A 22172-nucleotide genomic window follows, 5' to 3' on the forward strand; every position below is an offset into this window, starting at 1 on the left:
CACTGTCACAATTCTCTCCTAACTCTTTTGAATATCACATGGTCACGGTTTCTCATCCAGTCAAGCTCACCATTGCAGTTGTTTATCGCCCACCGGGCTCTGCTGGTGGCTTCCTGGAGGAACTCGACCATCTAGTCTCTCACTTCCCGGTCGACGGCTCTGGAATCATCCTTCTGGGTGACTTCAACCTCCCGACCGAGAAGCAGCTAGACCCACTACTGTCGTTTCTCGCCGCCTTCGACCTAGTCCTTTCCCCATCTCCCCCTACCCACGAGAAGGGCAACCAACTGGACCTGATCTTCACCAGAGGCTGCTCTACTGCTAACCTGTCCGTCACTCCTCCTCCCAGTGAAAAGGGTAAGAAACTCTCTGATCACTACCTCATGTCTTACTCTCTCTCTCTCTCCTCCCCCCCCCCACAGCCCCTCCCTACCCACATGATTTCCTCACGTCGCAACCTTCGCTCACTATCCTCCTCTGATCTTTCCTCCTCTGTCCTCTCTGCTCTCCCTGCCCCCGAATCCTTTGCTCTACTATCCCCCGATACTGCCACTGATCTTCTTTTCTCTACTCTATCCTCTTCCCTGGACCATCTCTGTCCCCTCACCACCAGGCCTGCACGCCAAACTCCACCTGCACCCTGGTTGTCGGACTCAGTGCGTACTGAGAGACGGAGCCTAAGAGCAGCTGAGCGTAAATGGAGAAATGGCAACCTCCCGGAGGACCTTCTTACCTTCCAATCTCTCCTTTCTACCTTTTCCTCCTCTCTATCAGCTGCTAAAGCTGCTTTCTTCTGCACTAAAATTCAGGCTTCTGCTTCTAACCCTAAAAAACTCTTTGAAACTTTCTCCTCTCTCCTGCAACCACCTCCCCCTCCTCCCTCCTCGTCCCTCGTCCCTGACGATTTCGCCAACTTCTTTGACAAGAAGGTGAACGATATCCGATCCTCATTCCCTCCTCCCCCGGCTGGTGCCCTGCGCACTACCCACACCCGTCCCTCTTCCACCCTCCCCTCTCTAGCTTCATCTACTCCTCTCTCCCCCCCCTCCACCTCTCTATCCCACTTTTCTCCCCTTTCTCCTAACGAGGTCCTTCTCCTTGTTACCTCTAGCCGCCCCACCTCATGCTCTCTGGACCCTGTCCCATCCCCTCTGCTGCAGTCCACTGCACCTGAACTTCTTCCCTTCTTAACCCACCTTATTAACACCTCTCTGACATCTGGTTACTTTCCCTCTACTTTCAAGACTGCCAGAGTCACCCCCCTCCTCAAGAAACCGACACTTGACCCCTCTGAAGTCAAGAACTACAGGCCGGTTTCCCTTCTATCCTTCCTATCTAAAACTCTCGAACGTGCTGTGTTCAAACAACTGTCCTCGTATCTCCACCAGAACAACCTCCTGGACTCCAACCAGTCTGGGTTCAAAGTGGGTCACTCGACAGAGACTGCCCTCCTGGCAGTGGCGGAGTCACTCCATGCCGCTAGAGCGAACTCTCTCTCCTCTGTCCTGATACTCCTGGACCTGTCTGCAGCGTTCGACACAGTGAACCATCAGATCCTCCTCTCCACCCTCGAGGGGATGGGTGTCTCAGGCTCTGCACTCTCCCTGTTTGCATCCTACCTGACGGGTCGCTCCTACCAGGTGATGCTGGGAGGGTCTGTGTCAGAACCACACAGGCTCACTACTGGGGTTCCCCAAGGCTCGGTTCTGGGTCCTCTTCTCTTCTCTCTCTACACTACATCTCTTGGTGCTGTCATCCGCTCCCATGGCTTTTCCTACCACTGCTATGCCGATGACACCCAGCTGATCCTCTCATTCCCCCCCTCTGACACACAAGTGGAGGCACGCATTGCTGCTTGTCTGGCTGACATCTCGGAGTGGATGTCGACGAACCACCTGAAGCTCAACCTGGACAAGACCGAGCTGATGTTCATCCCGGGGAAGGGCTGTCCTCACCGAGACATGGCCATCACCATTGAGAACGCTGTGGTGACGTCAACTCGGACTGCGAAGAATCTGGGTGTGACCCTGGACGATCAACTGTCGTTCTCGGCTAACATCGCATCAGTGACACGGTCCTGCAGATTCCTCCTCTACAACATCAGGAGAATTCGGCCCTTCCTCACGGAGAAGGCAGCCCAGGTGCTCATCCAGGCTCTTGTCATCTCCCGCCTGGACTACTGCAACTCCCTCCTGGCTGGCGCTCCGGCATCTGCCATCAGACCCCTGGAGCTTGTTCAGAAAGCTGCGGCTCGTCTGGTGTTCAACCGCCCCAAGTTCTCTCACACAACTATCCTTCTCCGTTCCCTGCACTGGCTCCCCGTAGCGGCTCGCATTCAGTTTAAAACCCTGGTGCTAGCCTATAGGGCAGTGAATGGAACAGCTCCCTCTTACCTCCGGGTATTGGTCAATGCCCACAACCCAACCCGACCACTCCGGTCTGCCACCAAGGGGCGACTGACTCCCCCGCCACTCAACGGTCCTTCTGGTCGATCGACACGGTCACGACTTTTTTCTGTTCTGGCCCCACAGTGGTGGAATGTACTTCCCACTGATGTCAGGACAGCAGAGTCACTGCCCATCTTTCGCCGCAGGCTGAAAACCCACCTCTTCAGGAAACACTACCCTTCCTCTTTGCCTGGCCTACTTGTTGTTAACTAGTTGTACGAATGCTTGTTTTATTGTTGAATTGTTTATTGGATCTTGTTTAGTCAATACAATTATTTGTTTTTAGCTCCTGCTCATTTGACTTAGCTATTTTGTCTCATCTGTTTAAGGAAATAGGTAGCTGATATATTGCACTTTTACCTTAGCGCTAGGTATGCTCTTGGTTGCTTGTTATTGCAGAAAATGCACTTATAACCTCTGGTGATTAGTAGCTTTCGTTCCCTACCTTTGTTGATTGCACTTATTGTAAGTCGCTTTGGATAAAAGCGTCTGCTAAATGACTGTAATGTAATGTAATGTACATCCGGTAGATGTGTTGTTGTCGTGCGTGCTGAAAGCACGTTGATTGGGGGACAGGGCCACTACCATGATCCGAGGCTTCTGGTGGCGCAGTAGGCCGCGATTCCCGCGAGCTGCGTCCGCGACATCGTGACATTGTGTCACAGTCAGAAACCCCCAGAAGTCACCAAATGAACACTGTTCAACGGGCTAATTAGTTAGCATTGATGACATTGACCATACTGACGTTCATACAGGTTGTTGATAAGATGTTTAACGTAGCCGTTTGAGTGACGACAGCAGCGTTGGTTAACATTAGCGTTAGCCGCATGCTAGCGCCAAACGTCCGTTAGCTTAGCATCACGCTAACGGCTCATATTAACTTGGTTTGGCTAATAAACATTAATCCCAACTAACGCCAACACAGTAATGGATGTAAACATACACAGACATGCTTTGGACATTATTATCAGGTTGCATGTTGGTGGTATGGGGTTCGTTTGGTTTGGCCTCGTTTTCATAGACCTCGTTGCTTGTTTCTCTCGCGAAACCTGTGGCCATGTTTCCCATTCAACCCGGAAAAAAACCCTACGTCCGCTGCCACTACTGCTCCCGGTTTGGCTACAATGGGAAACATGGCCACAGGCTGACTAAATAAGCGATTTAAACGGGTAGTTTCGCTGGCGACCTAAAATATTATGCAGCCGACCAAACCTTAAACATCCGTGCGGTTTAGAATCTACCATTAGTTTTGGGATACGATGTATACAAAAGGGTAAACAGCCTTGGCGGACGTTCGCCCGATCCTGGAAGAGAACGACATAGAACCGTTCTTTATGGAGCTAATGTGCATCGTGTCGTGTGTGGGGAAACAAATCTGGAGTGTTTACTTTCCACAGCAGAGAGTGGGCGGGGTCTATGGTGTAGGGTCGGCGTCGGTGTTGCCATGTCCGCCGATTGTAAGCGCTTTAGGGCCAATGTTGGTGTTATAGGGTTCGTTTGGTTTGGCCTCGTTTTCATAGACCTCGCTGCTTGTTTCTCTCGCGAAACCTGGCACACAACGACGCATGCGCAGTTTGATCAAGAGACCACTCTACCACCAACCACCACCACCACCGTGAGCTTACTAGAATTTTCATAGACCTCGCTGCTTGTTTCTCTCGCGAAACCTGGCACACAACGACGCATGCGCAGTTTGATCAAGAGACCACTCTACCACCAACCACCACCACCACCGTGAGCTTACTAGAATTATAATAGGATAATAGGATAACACTAACTCAGAAAATGAGGCTTTTTGGAAGATTAAAAGATTCCCTTTATTTGCTCAGTTCATAGTGGGATTACAGATGTGTATTTAACAATACAAAATACAAATACAAAATACAAATAGAAATTAAATTAAATCTAGTAATGTTTCATGTCTGTCTGGTCAGTTTACAAATGCTTTAAGTTAGGCTTGTCCTAAACTAATTTAGAATTTAGATTAAAAAGAGGAGGTTCCATTTAGATCTCATTCAGCCTGAAATACAGGCTAGTCTAAATTTGGTAATTTCAAAAATGTCCTTAATTAAGTAGCACTAAATAGGTTTAATCTCAAAATAGAGAAATTTACCCTTTTTGATTTTAAGTAATATCTTAATCCTAATTTAAGTATTTTTTACCTTCCTAATTTAAGTAATGTTTTACCTTCCTCCATGTGGAGCCATGACTGTTTAATATCTGAGCAAGGTGCAAGAGAAGAAGCCCCAAAAACCTAAGAGCCCAAGGGGCCCAAAGGCCCCCAACAGCCGTCCGTGTCCAAAACCTCCCAAGTTACCCTTTATACGGTAGTACAGTCTAAAGGAAGCTCTCCAGACATCAGTGTGTGTATGTGTGTGCACGTAGGTGTGTGCACGAAGGCGTGATTCTCAGAAGTCAGACGCCTTGGTGATTCTTAGAAAATGTAAGAAGTCAGTGTGTGTGTGTGGGTGTGTGTGTGTGTGTGTGTGTGTGTGTGTGTGTGTGTGTGTGTGTGTGTGTGTGTGTGTGTGTGTGTGTGTGTGTGTATGTGTGACTTTGCCAACAGCCACCCACACACACAAAAACAACGCTTACTTTGCACCTTGCACGACATTATCAGCATTGCCCCAAAATGTGTCTTAAACCTGAGCATAATTCCGTAAATGCAATTATACTGCATATTATCAGCAATTATACATGAGTAAATTAAATCATTAATAACATCAGATAATCAAATGATTCACATTTGCATGTGTGCATGTAACATTTGGTTAAAACTATCAGATCTTGGGTACTCTTTGACCTCACTGATCAGCCATAGATGCAGGCTGTATGTCACGTACGCAGCAAGTGTAGCTCACATACAGGAAATGCACATAAAGGAAATGCAGGCCTCTGCCTGCTGCAAGCCTTCCAGTGCACCTCAGCAGTCATTTCAACCAGTCAATATCATATTCTTTCTTTAGGCAAATCAAGTAATAACATCATTTAAAGCCTATATCCTAAAATGAGCTGTTCAACATAAATTACGTTCTAATACATTTCCAGATGTTCAACAGTGTGTATGTGTAATGCGTGTGCGTGTGCTGTCACTGTCTAGCCTCGCATGCCTTTTTTGTTTGTTGTTGCCAGATTTTGCTAGAGAAATAAGCAACCAGATCTATGAAAACAAGCCCAGTAAAAGCGAACTATAGGGCAGGCCACATCAGCACTTTAACCCTATATACAAATACATTGCATATTTTAAAATAGCCGATCTACAAGCTCACAACGCATCGCAGATATTTTCAAAGAAAAATCTTGGGAAAATTGTGGAATATTTTCCAAATCCACACAGATCTTGTATGGGGGTCTATGGCACAACATATCTTCAGAAGGGGGGACGACAAATATTAATAGGGGGGTCGTTGCCATGAAAATGTTTGAGAACAACTGGCTCAAACAACATTAGGAAACAAGACCAAATAAGCAACTACACTTTCAAGCAACAGAAAAACAATCCCAAAGTTGCTTATAATAAACGGACATGGCAACACTGACTGCTTCTGACAAGAGAGAGAGAGAGAGAGAGAGAGAGAGAGAGAGAGAGAGAGAGAGAGAGAGAGAGAGAGAGAGAGAGAGATCACGGGAGACGTTGATTAAAATGAATTGGAATCAAAACAAATACATGTATGTATTGGGTCTGACTCTGGACAGCATCCTAGTGAACTATCCTACAGTGTGTAATCCCTGGTCGGGGATCAATCTATAGGGTGAAAACCACAACGATATATGACAGCCCATTTCAAGAAATAAACTCCTGTAGTGTGAAATGCTCAACGTTCAGACGACCCCTGAAAGTCCTACAGTGTGTACCTGCCCTTACGGATATCCCCCCAACTTTTGGGATGAAGAAAAAATAAAAATAAAAAACCTAGGACATCTACACTTCCTGGAGTACATGGAGTTTTTTGTACCGAAATAAAGTAACAAAAAACACCAAAAAGTAACAAACCCAGAAAAAAAACTGCACACGCACGGAACACATGCAAGCGTGCAAACTGCTGGTTTTACTGTAGCAAACAACGTGAGTCAGAAGGGGAAGTGGAGCTATGTTCAAAACAGACTCTGTTTCCTGTATCAATAAAAAAACTAAACAATGTGTCATTGACCACAAACTGATGCACAGTCCTTATCGAGTCAATCGACATACTGTTAAAACTTTTAGTTTATCTACACATCACCACAATGTCATCACTAGAACACAACAAAACAATGAACTATTTATGTGGCTTCAATCTGCTCCAGAACTGGTAAACGTACAATAAGATTTAAAAGACTTTTGTAGAATCCCCCAGAAGCAAAGATTTGAGTTATAAATGTTTGCCTTAAAGATATATACATTGAAAGATCTGCAAATATTTTTTCAAAAATAGTAGATCTACAAGCTCGTATATATGAGCATGCACACACACAACAGATGTTTCTATGACACTGGCTGCATGCACACGCACACCCCAGATGTTTCTATGACACTGGCTGCATGCACACACACACCCCAGATGTTTCTATGACACTGGCTGCATGCACACACAAACCCAGATGTTTCTATGACACTGGCTGCATGCACACACACACACACACCCCAGATGTTTCTATGACACTGGCTGCATGCACACACACACCCCAGATGTTTCTATGACACTGGCTGCATGCACACACAAACCCAGATGTTTCTATGACACTGGCTGCATGCACACACAAACCCAGATGTTTCTATGACACTGGCTGCACGCACACACACACCCCAGATGTTTCTATGACACTGGCTGCATGCACACACACACACACCCCAGATGCATACATGCCTGTTGCCATTGGTTACTGTATTAACTCCACTGTCTGTGGAACATAAGGGATGAGTGTTCATTTTGACAGCAGATGTAGTTTTAGGTCAACACATTGCCAGGGTTGGGAATGGAACCTGGGACCTTTTACATTTCCCCAGACGGCCTCTCTACTCATTCAGCTATGGCCCGCTAACCATTAGTTTCTAACCTGTATCGCCCACCTCTGATTAGAACATTTTAAACATATGTTTAACCTTTTACAGTTAAACCTGGTCTCATATACATGCACACACACACACACACACACACACACACACACACACACACGTACACACGAATGTGCAAACAGACACACACACACACACACACGCATACACATGCATATGCACACGCACACAGTTAAACCCGGTCTCATATACATGCACACACACATACACTCGCACACACGCAGGCACGCACACACACACACACACTCTAGGGTGACTGCGGGACATCTCGGGACACAAAATTAAAACCAATCCAAAAAAATGAAATGAAATCACGGATGATGACGGATCACTGAGAGTGAGGGTGTCGCGTTGTACGCACAGTGAATGGCCGTGATGCCAAGTTCTCACTATAAACCCCTTTGTTTCAGAGGATAGACAGACACTAATAACAAATATAAAGCAGCTGAGAAACTTTGGTCAACTTCATTATGTACTTGCATAATACATGGTCTTTACCTAGTCTACTTTGGATCTGATGGATAGGGTTCTGTGCAGACTGCAGTCCGTTTAGAAACACTTGGTTGGACCCTACCTGGTCGTAGTGTCACTGTTGCCTGGTCCATTGCTCCTGACATTATCAGAATGGCAGCTGCTAAATCCTCTGATCTCTGATGACCGTAACATTCTATGTGTCCTTGTCAGGGACCGAGTTGGTCGGAAGGAGAGACACAGGGAAAACTTTGTTGGTTTTAAAATATTGTTCTCTTTTTTTATTTATTTTTCTTTCTTTTCTTTTTCCTTGGTTGCAAATAAATGATTTAATTGATAACAAAAACAAATGTGCTCAACACAAAATAAATGTAAAAACAATGTGTTTTGCACAAATCGGCCTCCTGGTGGCGCTATAACAGGCCCATGTGAAAAAATTGGGCCATAGGTTCTGAATTGGCATCCAGGGGGTGTGTGTGCAAAGTTTCGGATCGAAAGGGCCAACGGTGCCGGAAATTAGCTGCTAACACACAGACAGGAGGGACACACGGACGGACGGACACACGGACGGACGGAGGGTAAAACATACTCTCTCGCCATGCCTTCGGCCTGGCGGAGAGAATTAAACTAAATAACTAAACAGAAAACTGGACTAAACAACACAACTGAACTGAAAACTGAACTACCGAGAATGACACAGGAGGTGGACATATATAGGGACGGGTCAGACCACTGTTAACACAAAAGGGGGAAAAGACAAAGACTACCATCTTTCCACTCAAACAGAGAGCGTCTCCTTCCCAAACCCCAATGGTTCTAATCAGCCCCCCGCCCACAGGAGTGGCCCAATTCACTCACAACTTGCTACAAAAATCGCTCATGAAAAACTATATAATCTCCTACATTCCATTTTCCACCTTCACATCTGTCTCCTTCTCTAATAATCAAAAAGTGCTATATATTTCATCTCGCACTTTACTTCCGGATGGTTCGTTTTGCACCTTTTTTGGCCACATCGGTCACGGGAAAGAAATAAGCGCTGCCGTGGTCTATGGAAACGAGCCCAAAAGTGCACCCAAATAAGCCCAAAATCGCTTATACAAACAGTCAGACCTGGCAACGCAGCCTACGCCAATCATGTGTGAGAGATCTACAAGCTATGGGGCAGTGACGCCACCGTATCTTAGCAACAACGACAGCGCTCACTCTCATTGGTCGTGTCATGCCAGGAGCAGTCTCCAGACAATGGCATCGCAGAGAGCTTGCTGTAGCCATCACATTCAGTCGCAGCAACGACGGACAGGGAGCTGTGATAGTGGCATGTAGCTAACGCTAACGTGGTTGTCATGCCTGCAGCGGCTGTGCAATCACTTTGTCAACAATGCACGTTCGTGTGGTGAATGTCAATATTGCTGCTCAGTTAGTCCATTGTAGATGGTGTATGTTTGTGTGTGTCTTCTGGAGAACTATGTAGCTCCACAGCAACTACAGTAACTAACGTAATGGCAGGACCGCCCCGTGCAACGCATGTTAGGCTGCATTATGGTCATGTAGTAATTTCAGATACTTTCGCTCCAATTAGAGCAGTGCTTATCAACCCTTTCAGGCCCCCCCCCCCCCCCCCCCCCAAATAAACGTAATTGATCTGGCCACCCCCCCATTTTGTTTGACTCCATTCCACAAGTAAATATTGTGAAAATAGCCGATCTACAAGCTCGAAACGCCTCACGTTGAGAGGCTTTGTAAGCTTGTAGATCGGCTATTTTCTACATGATTGCCTCTTTCTTAGATTATTTGACAATGTGGCCAATGTTTTTATAGTATAGTTTGTTGACTACTTTTGTTGCAGAAATGGTAGGCCTAATTTCCTTTACTTTCGTTTTTTTATTGTCTCTGCCAGGCCGAAAGGCATGGCGCAAGACCTGTCCGTCCGTCTGTGATAGCTAATCTCTCACATCGTTGACTTGATCGCAGCGAAACTGTGCACACACACTCCCTGGATGCCAATTCAGAACCTCTGCCCTATTTCTTTCACATGGCCCTGTTACAGTGCCACCAGGAGGCCGCTTTTTGCTAAACACCTTTTCTCACAGTACTCCTACATATTTTGCCCAAACATCACGCAAATCGGTACACAGTATCTCCACAGTCATTAAAAAAAAGCCCTTTCAGATTTTTCATATTCCATCCTGATTGGCTAAAATGGCTTCCAAAGTCTGCAGGACTGCTCCGTTTGGACCAAAATGCCTCACATTATGAACACAGCATGCACTTTCCGTGCAACTTTGCACCCACATTCCCACTATGCCGAGGAAGAAATTCCACTTGAGATTTCTCTAATCAGCCTCATGGTGGCGCTATAACAGCCCGATGTGGAGAGTCAGTGAGAGCTGGATAAACGAGGTAAAATGTGTCAAAAGGAGTCTGTACGGCTGTCGATAAATGAACACATGACGTCGGTGGGAGAGGAGATATTGTGTCTTTTGGACAAACAGCAGCGTGGTGCTGATGTTTGTTGTGTGAAGCAGCCTAATGTCAGAGTGTTTGTGTTGGAGCGTCTCAGTGCGGCTGCAGAGTTCATGTGCAACCTCTTCCAGAGAGAGACAGAGACACTAGAAACTCTGCTGGAGAAAAAAAAAACACTGCTGGGCATTGACTTTCATATGGACATTGATCTACACACTGCAGGTATATCTGCTACACACACAACATCAAACTACACACTACAGGTATGATGCAGCGTTTGCATTCCAGCCTGCATGCCAGCGTAGTTCCCATATGGTTTCAAGGTGGGCTAAACCATATGGACCCCATGTCAGCAATGTCAGCGGCATCCACTTCAGTCCCAACTGCGATGCCCATGCAGGCTATAAGTAGCTTCTACCTGGCCCTTAGGTGGGCCCCAACTAGCCATGTTTATGTGGGACCAAGGCGGGTCCTAACTGGGTTTGCCCATGCAGGCTTTAACTGGGTTCTACCTGGGCCCTAGGTGTACCCTAACCAACCAGAGTGCAGTGCCCATCGCTCCAATTGTTGTGACGTCAGGGCTCTCAATACTGCACATTGGTGGAGGAGGAGGGGCCGCAGGGCGACCGCACACATCGCTGAACCAATGGTAGCCCACAGATGTTTCCTCTGGGGATTTACAATCTGCCCCTCTATGCCACATATCATCCGCACTACAGGGTCTTCACTGACCGAGCCACGGCCCCACTGGCCCTCAGGACGCTACGCCACTTACATGAGCTGCCAAGTGGCCGCGGGCGCTACGTGGGCGTGGCCGCGGGCTAGACGCGAGCCCCCGCGTAGCGGGGGCGAGCTTCTAGTTGAAACACACACTCTCAAAACCCCTGCCCCACCCCATGGTACAGAGGGACTGTGGTGCAGTCCAATGTCTCCAGATTAGCTGTAGATCTGGAGCAGCTGATCCCCATTGCTCTGGCCAGCCCATCATGTCCATATATGTCAGTCAGCAACCTCCCACAGCACTGGTAACTCAAAGAAAACTCAGTCAAATCAAATACAAATAAACTCATAGAAAAACAACTAAACAAATATAGCTGCAAGCAGCGATAATATGGGGCCAGGAGAGAGAAAAAGAAATGATAATTCCTTTAACAGGTCAGTTCACGAAAGTCCTTGCGGTCTTGTTTCCAATGAGGGCCTGTGAGCAATTAGGGGTTAAGAGTCTTGCTCAGGGACAAATTTCATCGACACATTTGCTGACCTGGCCTGGAATCGTACCTGGGGCAACCAGAGCCTCTGGCTCCCTAGGCGGGCTCACTAACCACTCAGCTATGGCCGACCCTCAGAGAGAGAGAGAGAGAGAGAGAGAGAGAGAGAGAGAGAGAGAGAGAGAGAGAGAGAGAGAGAGAGAGAGAGAGAGAGAGAGAGAGAGAGAGAGAGAGAGAGAGAGAGAGAGAGAGAGAGAGAGAGAATAAACGGAACGGAATAGATTGAAGATAGAAACGGAATAGATCGAAGAGACAGAGAGAGAGACATGGAAACGGAATAGATTGAAGAGAAAGACATGGAAACGGAATAGATTGAAGAGAGAGAGAGAGAGAGCCATGGAAACGGAATAGATTGAGTCATGTTTTTTGCAATTCAACTTAAATGAGTGTGCATCAAGTGAGGCTTGAACCAGCAACCTTGTGGTCGTGAGGCACTCTTAGGTAGCTGCAACACTACCTATAGTGCTATAGCTTTGTCCAGGCTGATATTGTCTCTTGAGGATCACAAACTCTTGCCTTCTGTCATGACCCAAGCCCCTGTTTCACTAACACTAAGATCACTCGTTCACAAACCATTTACCAATTAAGAAATTGTACATCTCCTCAGAAGCAAAACTAGTGAAAGTAGCCGATCTACAAGCTCACAAACCATTAAAAGTTGTCAGATTGTACATCGGCTATTTTCACAATGAAGTATGTTATACATTGAAAAAACATACTCTCATTGCTATCTGAAAAGTTCTGAGATTGTAGATCAGCTGTATGTAAAAAACACTGAATTAAGTATTTCATGTTATCTTTAACAATTGCAGATGTATTCATTGATAGTCATGTTGTGTGAAATGCAACTTAGATGAAGTCTGCACCAAGTGAGGCTTGAACTGGTGACCTTCAGGTTGTGGGGCACACATTTAAGCGAGAAGCCACCAACAGACAAGAACCTGTGAAAGGAGATCACACAGATCATACAGTTTCACGCAAATAGCTGAAAAATCCTGGGTTTAAGTGTTTTTCAAACTGCTCAAGATTGCGGACAATCTAAGGGCGGTGCTTACTGGTCAACGTGATAGATGTGTTCCTCATTAGTCAAGGCACATGTGTAAGCAGGTCTAATGGCTGTCGGCCAAACGAGGCATGACTTTTGCCTGTTTAAAGTTTCAATTTTCAAAAAATTGCTATAGCGCCCCCGTTTGACCAATTGGAGTAAGATTGGTTTCAGTGATATTTGGAATGGCCCTTTACATTTCTGCAAAGTTTCAAAGAATGGTAAGTCTGCATGTATGTGTTAGGGGCAGATGAATAATTGTCATAAAACTGCAATATTCATTGGCTCATTAAAGCTTCATTTTTTCACTTATGGAAGATATATTGCAAACGTTTTTTGGTATAGGTCCAAAGTTCATGTGTAAAAAGTTTCGTGCAGATTACTCAAAAATCCCAGGAGGAGATAGGTTTTAACTGTTTTTCATATAATTCCAAATGGTGGGAGATCTAAAGGTCAGAGGTCAAAAGTCAGAGTGTGAAAGTTGTTCAGCATGAGGAGACGCATGTGTGCATCGAAGTTTCATGGCTGTAGGTCAAACACGGCATGAGTTGTACCTGTTCAAAGTTGGCATTTTTCAATTGAGTGCTATAGCGCCACCTTTTGACGAAAGATTGTGAGAATTATTTCTTGATCGTTTTTCATGACCATCTATCATATGGCCGAGTTTCATAAAAAGCGACTGCACGGTTCAGCCAGAACTGCCAAAAGTGGCAGAAGAAGAAGAAATGGAATAATGCGAATAACAATATGGGTCCATGCTGGAAGCCTGGCCCCATAATAAACTGTTATTCCAATTGGTGTGTGGTTACATATACAACTGAAAATAAACCAACTAAATGAATAAACCAAAAGGAATCACCATACCATAAGCTCAATGTGTGGCTGCTGAGTCAGCCATCACAGTCCTCCTCTTCAATACCTTGTTTGTTTATAATTATTCACAACGTGGTCACTAGTTTGAGTCGTGGCGGGGGTCTATCACTTTCTGTTTCTTTTTCCTCGGTAGCTTTCACTGTTTTAAAATACTTGCTTAAATATGCACACTTTGCAGCTAGCACAGATAGCTCTTCTTTCCGACTTGTAAACAAGCCAGTGAATGAAATCACGTGTTGCTGGTGGAATACAAGAACGCCTCGTCCCAAAACACACTCGCCCCGGGTATATCCGGCGGCCTCGGTCGGCGAAAAACATAGGGGCGGGTGTGTTTTGGGCTGCGTTTCTCGACAGACACACACACACACACACGCACACACACACACACACACACACGCACACACTCTGCCCGCCCCCTGATGACAGGCTCCACTGCTCTGCTGCGCACAGCCAGTTAGTTGATAAAACCAAGATTTTAAACGCACATTTGAAAACTGGAGCCTATCAATCAAAATGCGGGACAGCGTCTCAATTTGCGGGACACATGAAAAGTCACTGAAATGCGGGACTGTCCCGCACAAAGCAGGACATATTGGTCACCCTAACACGCACACGCACGCACGCACGCACGCACGCACGCACACGCACACACACACACACACACACACACACACACACACACAGTACAACCACATTGTTCTGCTGTTGGTCACTGACCAGACTTATGCAAAGGTTAAAATGTCATTTAGATAGTTGTTTAGACAGATGCTAGGTTCATTGTTTTCCTGGTATCCTATAGTTTCACTGTACAGATTATTATGTTTGATATTATATTGTTTAGACTGATGCTATAGGTTCATTGTTTACCTGTGTGTGATCCTAGTTTACTGAGACACTACACTGTCTCTCTACATTCTATGTATTTATGTTTACCTTGTTTACTGTAAGACACTCTGGATAAAGAGCGTCTGATAAATGACTACATTGTACATTGGAATAGATTAGTGTCTTGATCAAAGGTCTCAGGACCACCAGAGGAAGATAAAACCACTTCCTCAACACAGCGTTTCAAGTTGACACGTACTTCCTGTGGTAAAGAGACTATAGGTTATTGTGCGCTGTGTGCACGCTATAAGGTGTGTCCTAAACAGTAGTTAGAGTCAGACCCCAACAGACGACAGATCAGAGAGCAACAGTGAAGACCAATGTAGAACCACACAGGACAAAGAGACAAAGTGAGAAGGTAACTTTTCAACACATTTAGAAACAATGCATAATTTAAGTACATGATAACATATGCGGTACTTCTATTAAGTTGAGTTACTTTGTTGTGTCGTTCCTTAAGATGTCTGACCTGCCAGTCAGACCAAGGAGGGCGAGGGACGATGGAGGAGTGAGAGAGGAGGACAGAGTTGTGGAGGAGGAAGAGGAGGAGGAGGAAGAGGACACGGTCTACGTCAATGCAGACAGCGTCAGAGACCAAGGCTCCGGTTCTCAGGGGGCGACAGGAGATCAAGGTACACTCTTCCAGTGGTGGATAAAGTACTCAAATGTTTTACTTAAGTAAAAGTGTCAATACTGCAATGAAGAAGAGCTCTGTTACAAGTAAAAGTACAACAAGTATTGGTATCAACATGTACTTAAAGTACCAAAAGTAAAAGTACTAAAATATTTGAAAATAGCCGATCTACAAGCTCACAACGCCTAGGTATAAAATAGGGCTGGTTAATATACGTTTTATAATATAAAAATGTATATCTACAAATATTGTACAATAAAGTACAATATTTGCCTCGGGATAGAGTAGAAGTATTGGAAATTGTAAATACTCATGTAAAGCACAAACACCTCAAAATTTTACTTAAGTACAGTACTTAAGTAAATGCTACTGTATCCATACGGCAGGACATGCTGGGGTGTGACGATGTTATCGTCACTTTGCTAAACTAATGGCCTCTGTCATTTTTTTTTATTTTGACCTAAGTCAGCTCCTCATGACACTGGCCTATCTCCTAATTGAAAAGGATCATGTTGTTCCCTCTCCTTTTAGTATAACAGTCTATCTCCTTAGTGTGACTTGGGCCAAAATAGGCCATTTGTTGGGCCTAAGTCACATGGTTTTGTGACTTAAGCCAAAAAATTGCCAAATGATTTTGAATTCAAATGATTTTAAGTCACAGGTTTAATCCTATTTAAACCTATTTAAATCTCTTATGTTACATAACTGACAGACAGTGTTATTTTTATGTTAATAGTCATAATTTGTTATAAATGTTTTGGGTTAAACTATTAAGAAATATCATATAATTTTGTTTTGGATCAGTTGTTTATTTTTTCTGAAAAACGTAGGCCATTAGTTTAGCAAGGTGACGTTATGAAAAACAAACCTCAGCTTGTTTATTGTTTGCAGCAAAAGACTAAAAATACAAGAAACAACAGAAAAGGCCATTTAAAAAAAGTTAATATTTCTATACATTTCTAATATCTGTAGGCCATGGTCATGATTCACAATCAACACGAATCATATTCTATGAGAGCAATTATTTTTTTGCAATGCCTCGCTCAATCCCCCTCAACATGTGGAACGCACGCACGCACGCACGCACACACACACACACACACACACACACACACACACACACACACACACACACACACACACACACACACACACACACACACACACACACACACACACACACACACACACACACACACACACACACAGATTACAAAATCGAGTGAGCTTGCAAATTTCACATCAATCATTCAGGCTGTGCCGGAGGTTAGCTGTTCACAGACAGACAGGCAGGCAGGCAGGCAGGCAGACAGACAGACAGACAGACAGACAGACAGACAGACAATAGGTCTTGCGCTAGATCGCATATTTTAATAGCTTTTTTTTGTGAGATCTGACGTTCATAGTGACACATCACTATGCAAAAAAAAGAAAGAAAAAAACGGAAGTCGAGATTGAAATCTTGAGATTTCAATCTCGTGAACCGTTTTTTCTTGGGGTTGCATAGTGTTCTGTCACTATGAACGTCATATCTCACAATAAAAGCTATTCAAATACGCGATTTAGCACAAGGCCTATTGGCACACGTTTTAAGCTGTGGCGGACTGGGGGCTGGCTTTATGAAATTATTCTACTGTACCATTCATCCTAGGATATCATAACATCATAGAAAAGTTAAGAAACCCCTGGTCCAAAATTCCCCTTTAAAGGTAGGGTTAAGTGATTTTATTTGGTTAAAATACGTGCTAAATAGCTCTATATTGTGATAGTACTCATTGCTATAGAGTGTTTGTTCAGTAAAAGGAGTCTCCTTGTCTCTCCAGCTCTTAAAACAGAAAAATGCATTTTCCTTTCAGTTTCATTTCCAATTTTATCCAATCAGGATAGAGAACTCAATCGGGATATAGATTAAACAAGTGAAATTGGAAGTGATGACACTAAGAAATGAGCAGGCAAAATTGGATCTGGAACACTATAAAAATGAAGCTTAAAAATGGGTACTTTCTCCTGATTGGCTGAGATTTTGACACCTACCGGAAAATGTATTTCCTGTTTATTAAAGAGATGGAGAGACGGGGAGACTCCTGTTACTGAACAAACACTCTATAGCAATGATTACTATCAGAATATAGTGCTTTAACCTTTTAACAAAATACTTTTTGTTTTAACCCAAAAATATCACTTACCCTACTTTTAACTATATAATAATATTCACTGCACTAAAGACTATGTAGCCCTCATTCAATACCATTTGGATTATACTTGCACCTTTTGGTTCTCCAACATCTCTAGTCACTGAAATCTAAGCTTCAGACCTCTCAAAACAAACTGATTCGACTAGTACTCGGCCTTAAGCCTATATGACCCACCTAATTCCAACACACTTTGCTAGTCTGGGATGGCTCAGGGTAGATTTGGGTTGTATTTGTTGATGACATGGATTAAATGTGTTATTATATTCTATACTCTATCGAGTCTTTTTTACCAATAAATTATTCAATCAATAAAATTCCTTCTAAATGAAACATTAAATGTGGTCATATTAAATAAAGTGTAAGTGTATTGTACTGATATCCTCCAGGTGTCCAGAGAGAACTGGTCATCCAAAAAGCCATCGTCACAGCGTGTGCAGTCTGTCTGCTGCTGCTCTGTGTTCTAGGAGCATTGAGAACCACACACAAGGCCATGGACTGTGAGTATCAGCTGGTCAACTGTTAAATGACAGTAAAGTGACAATTTAAGGACTTTTAAGACCTTTTTAATACCTAAAAAACACGAGAAAATAACAAAATAACATGACTGTGTTAAAAGTAATCAAGAAACTATACTATCAAATAATATAAGAAATAGGCAGAAATTGAGAAAATTGTAGATTGCCTATCTACAAGCTCACATCGCCTCACAATTTTCACAATATTTATCTGTGGAACCGAGTCAAACTAAATGTAATGATTCAACTCCTACAATTCCAAGTATTTGTCAGGATGGGGGGTCCCCAGTTCAAATATGATTATTTTGGGGGTTGTGGACTACACTAGCCTAGTAGACTATTATACAGGTTGAGATCTATTCACATTCACAAACACACCTGATCAGGAACACTGAGGTTTCTTGTTTGCAACAAAAACTGTGTTTATGATCACATTTTGTTCTCTGCAGATCGTTCAGAATTTGAACAACTGCAGGCCAACTACACCAACCTGATCCTGGAGAGAGATCAGCTGGAGACCAACCTGACCCTGGAGAGAGATCAGCTGCAAAGTGAAGTAAACCAGCTAAAGAGAGCAGGTGAGAGAGATTACAAACCTTTTTGAATCAATATTAATTAGTGGATTATGAATGACATTGTTATCATGGCCTCAGTATTATATTGAAAAAAAAAACTGTCTGTGACACTTAGTAATCTATAAACTATACTATAAAAACTGGTCAAACATTGGCCAAATTGTCAAATAATATAAGAAAGAGGCAGCTCACAACGCCCCGCAATATTTATCTGTGGAACCGAGTCAAACTAAATGTAATGCCTCAACTCTTACCATTCCAAGTGCTTGTCAGGATGGGGGGTCCACAGTTCAAATATGATTATTTTGGGGGTTGCGGCCTGAATAGGTTGAGACCCACTGGCCTAGTACACTATTATACAGGTTGAGATCTATTCACATTCACAACAAACATTTTGCAGATCGTTCAGGATTTGAACAACTGCAGGCCAACTACACCAGACTGACCCTGGAGAGAGATCAGCTACAAAGTGAAGTAAACCAGCTAAAGAGAGCAGGTGAGAGAGATTACAAACCTTTTTGAATCAATATTAATTAGTGGATTATGAATGACATTGTTATCATGGCCTCAGTATTATATTGAGAGAAAAAAACAGAAAGGAGTGCCAGTGGCATTTATAGTTCATTAAATACTAGTTAAACATACAGTGCAGACCACATGAAGAAACTATATTTATATAATAAATACATATGTTTACCTTACACTACATTACCCACTGCTATTATTTAAACTACTCTGCTGTAGAATTGATAAATCAGTGCATTGGAAATCCATGAATAAAACCTATATTGGATGTTTAGTCATGGCGTGTCCCAGTGGATGGAAGCAGTTTGGAGACAGATGGTATTACATGTCTACTGAAGAGAAAAGCTGGGAGGACAGCAGACAAGACTGTCAGAAGATGGGAGCTGATCTGGTCGTCATTAACAGTAAAGAAGAACAGGTGTGTGTGTGTGTGTGTGTGTGTGTGTGTGTGTGTGTGTGTGTGTGTGTGTGTGTGTGTGTGTGTGTGTGTGTGTGTGTGTGTGTGTGTGTGTGTGCGTGTGTGTGTGTGTGTGTACGTGTGTACAATCACAATCATACAATACGTGTCAATCATCCACATAAACACACATGATTCCATGAAACACTAAAGCTATGAATAAATTAATGATGATTCAATCATGTACAAAAATCTTCAGGAATTCATCAGAGGATTGAGACAGCCTGGTGATCTATCATGGGTTGGTCTGAAGAAGACGGGTAACAATTGGATCTGGGTGAATGGAATACCAGCGACATCACAGTGAGACATTTTACATGTTTAATTATTGTAACATTCAATACATGTTGTTTATTAACTGTGTGAGTGAGTGACAGTGCTGTAAAGTAACTAAGTACATTTACTCAAGTACTGTATACAATTTTTGGATATATTTACTTTACTGGAATATTTCCAATTTTCAGTACTTTTACTTCTACTACATCTCAGAGGCAAATATTGTACTTTTACTCCATTACAATTATTTGAAACTTTAGTTATTTGCAGATATAAATCATTACATTATAAAACATACATTAACCACGTTGGCCGTATTTTATACAGGCAGTAGGCTATTTGAAAATAGCAGATCTACAAACTCATAGTGAGCTTGTAGATCTGCTATTTTCAAACTTTTTTGTAGTTTTACTTTTGGTACTTTAAGTACATTTTGATACCAACACTTTTGTACTTTTACTCAAGTAAATTGTTTATTCTAGACTTTTACCTGTAACAGAGTATTTCTACAATGCAGTATTGATACTTTTACTTAAGTAAGAAAAGTGAGTACTTTTTCCACCACTGGTGAGTGAGTGACTGAGTGAATGTGATTCATACATCATGGTGTTTATTCTGCAGGTACTGGATGAGTGGACGGCCTGATAACACTGGCAACTGTGGAGCATACGGGCACAACTCAGGAGGATGTTTTGATGGGTCCTGTACACACACATCCAAGTGGATCTGTGAGAAGTGATGTTTCTCTTAAAGGAGCACTTCACCCATTTTCCACCTTATTTTCATAATTGGTCCTCACTGATGCTCATGATAAAACAGCTTCATTTCTGTTCTACTCACTCTGTGTCTCAGAGGAGGGGCTGTGGACACTCCAGAAACCCTCCTACCAGTGACATCATCAGTAGGCAGGTTTGGTCATTTCAAACAAGTTTTTAAAAATAAATACAAAAATGCATGCATTTAAAGGGGAAGACCCCTCATTTTCAACATTGAACTATGTCTTTAATACACCTTAGAGCTTTTGTGTGGAAATACGAAAAAAGCCCCCCCCCCCCCTTCTGTTTTGCCTGGAACTGGATAATTGATTGAGGTCATGTGATCAGTGACATACGCAGGGTGTACTTTTTTCTCATTTCCACACAAAGGCTCTAAGGTGTATTAAAGACATAGTTCAATGTTGAAAATGAGTGGTCTTCCCCTTTAAGTTTTATTAGTTCAAGAACAATGGCTGTAGTTTCTATTAGCTTGGAATCCCCATCGATGATGTCACTGGTAGGCAGGTTTGTGAACTGAACAGAAGTGTGACAGAGTGAGTAGACAGGAACGGTGTCATTGTGATTGATGAGCATTAGTGAGGACCAATTATAAGATATTGTCTGATCCCATAGCCCGAAGGGAAAGGGGCCTTTCTTTGGCTGAGACTGTGATTGGTTGAGCCAAAACAAACATGCACGGCCCCGTTTCTGAGCTAAGCTTAGCAAAAAACTAAAGTTATCAATAAAGCCATTTCATGAGGTCTTTGACACAATGTTTCAATAAATGTAATTACAGTATGGTTTGTACCATGTGCTCAAAAACTACGTGGGGTTACAGTTATTGGCATCACTGCTCCCCCTGCTGGTAGAGGCTTAAACCTGTCCTAATGCCGTCCATCCCTGAGGACACACCAGTAAAAATACTCACTGTTCATGTTACTCCCACAGTGTGCAAATGTAACCAAATGGACCCTTACGGGTCCATTTGGTTACATTTGCACACTGTGGGAGTAACAAATGGATACATTAAAGGTAGGGTAAGTGATATTTTTTGTTTTTGTTTTGTTAAAAAGGTTAAAGTACTATATTGTGATAGTAATCATTGCTACAGAGCGTTTATTGGGTCACATGGTCTCTCCAGCTCTTTAGTAAACACAATACATGTACATGTTCAGGTAGGTGACAACATTTAAGCCAATCAGGAGAGAGCTCTGAAAATGCATTTTCTGTTTAATAAAGAGCTGGAGAGACATGGAGACTCCTTTTACTGAACAAACCCTCTATAGCAACGAGTACTATCAGAATATAGAGCTATTTGACACTTATTTTAACCAAAGTAAATCCCTTACCCTACCTTTAACACTGAGTATTTTTCTGCGTGCACTTATCACGTTCACATATTTCATCAAACTGGACTTTACATTTGCATCGTTGATTGTTGACACTTCATGTCTTTGTCCGTACCACAGTCAATTATATTGTCAACATTCCATTACAAGTTTGTTATACCATTTAAAAACTGTTAATATTCCATTATGTAAATATGTTTCGAATTTCCAAATATAATATCGTATTTTAATGTTATATAGAGTCTGGAACTACACCTCCTGAAAGCTGAGAAAGGAAGCCGTCATCTGTTCTTCATTTCTGTTCACGAAAATATATCTGAAAATTTCAGATATATTTTCATGAACAGAAATGATGAATAGATGACGGCTTCCTTTCTCGG

At 43.2% G+C, this 22172-nt stretch overlaps 1 protein-coding gene across 1 annotated transcript in view; it reads left to right on the top strand.

The window, feature by feature from the left end:
- LOC311064726 (uncharacterized protein) overlaps positions 1–22069 on the top strand; it is a 37621-nt gene extending 15552 nt beyond the window's left edge. Inside the window, exons 5-9 of the mRNA XM_084084653.1 lie at positions 18305–18433; positions 18831–18926; positions 19231–19373; positions 19612–19715; positions 20310–22069. Coding sequence (XP_083940779.1) covers positions 18305–18433; positions 18831–18926; positions 19231–19373; positions 19612–19715; positions 20310–20427 — 590 coding nt within the window. The 3' untranslated portion in view covers positions 20428–22069. The remainder of the gene's footprint in view (positions 1–18304; positions 18434–18830; positions 18927–19230; positions 19374–19611; positions 19716–20309) is intronic.
- Positions 22070–22172: the final 103 nt, after the last annotated feature.

The sequence above is a fragment of the Gymnoscopelus microlampas genome (genome assembly GCF_963454915.1).
Source record: "Gymnoscopelus microlampas genome assembly, chromosome: 17".
In the NCBI taxonomy this organism is placed as follows: Eukaryota; Metazoa; Chordata; class Actinopteri; order Myctophiformes; family Myctophidae; genus Gymnoscopelus; species Gymnoscopelus microlampas.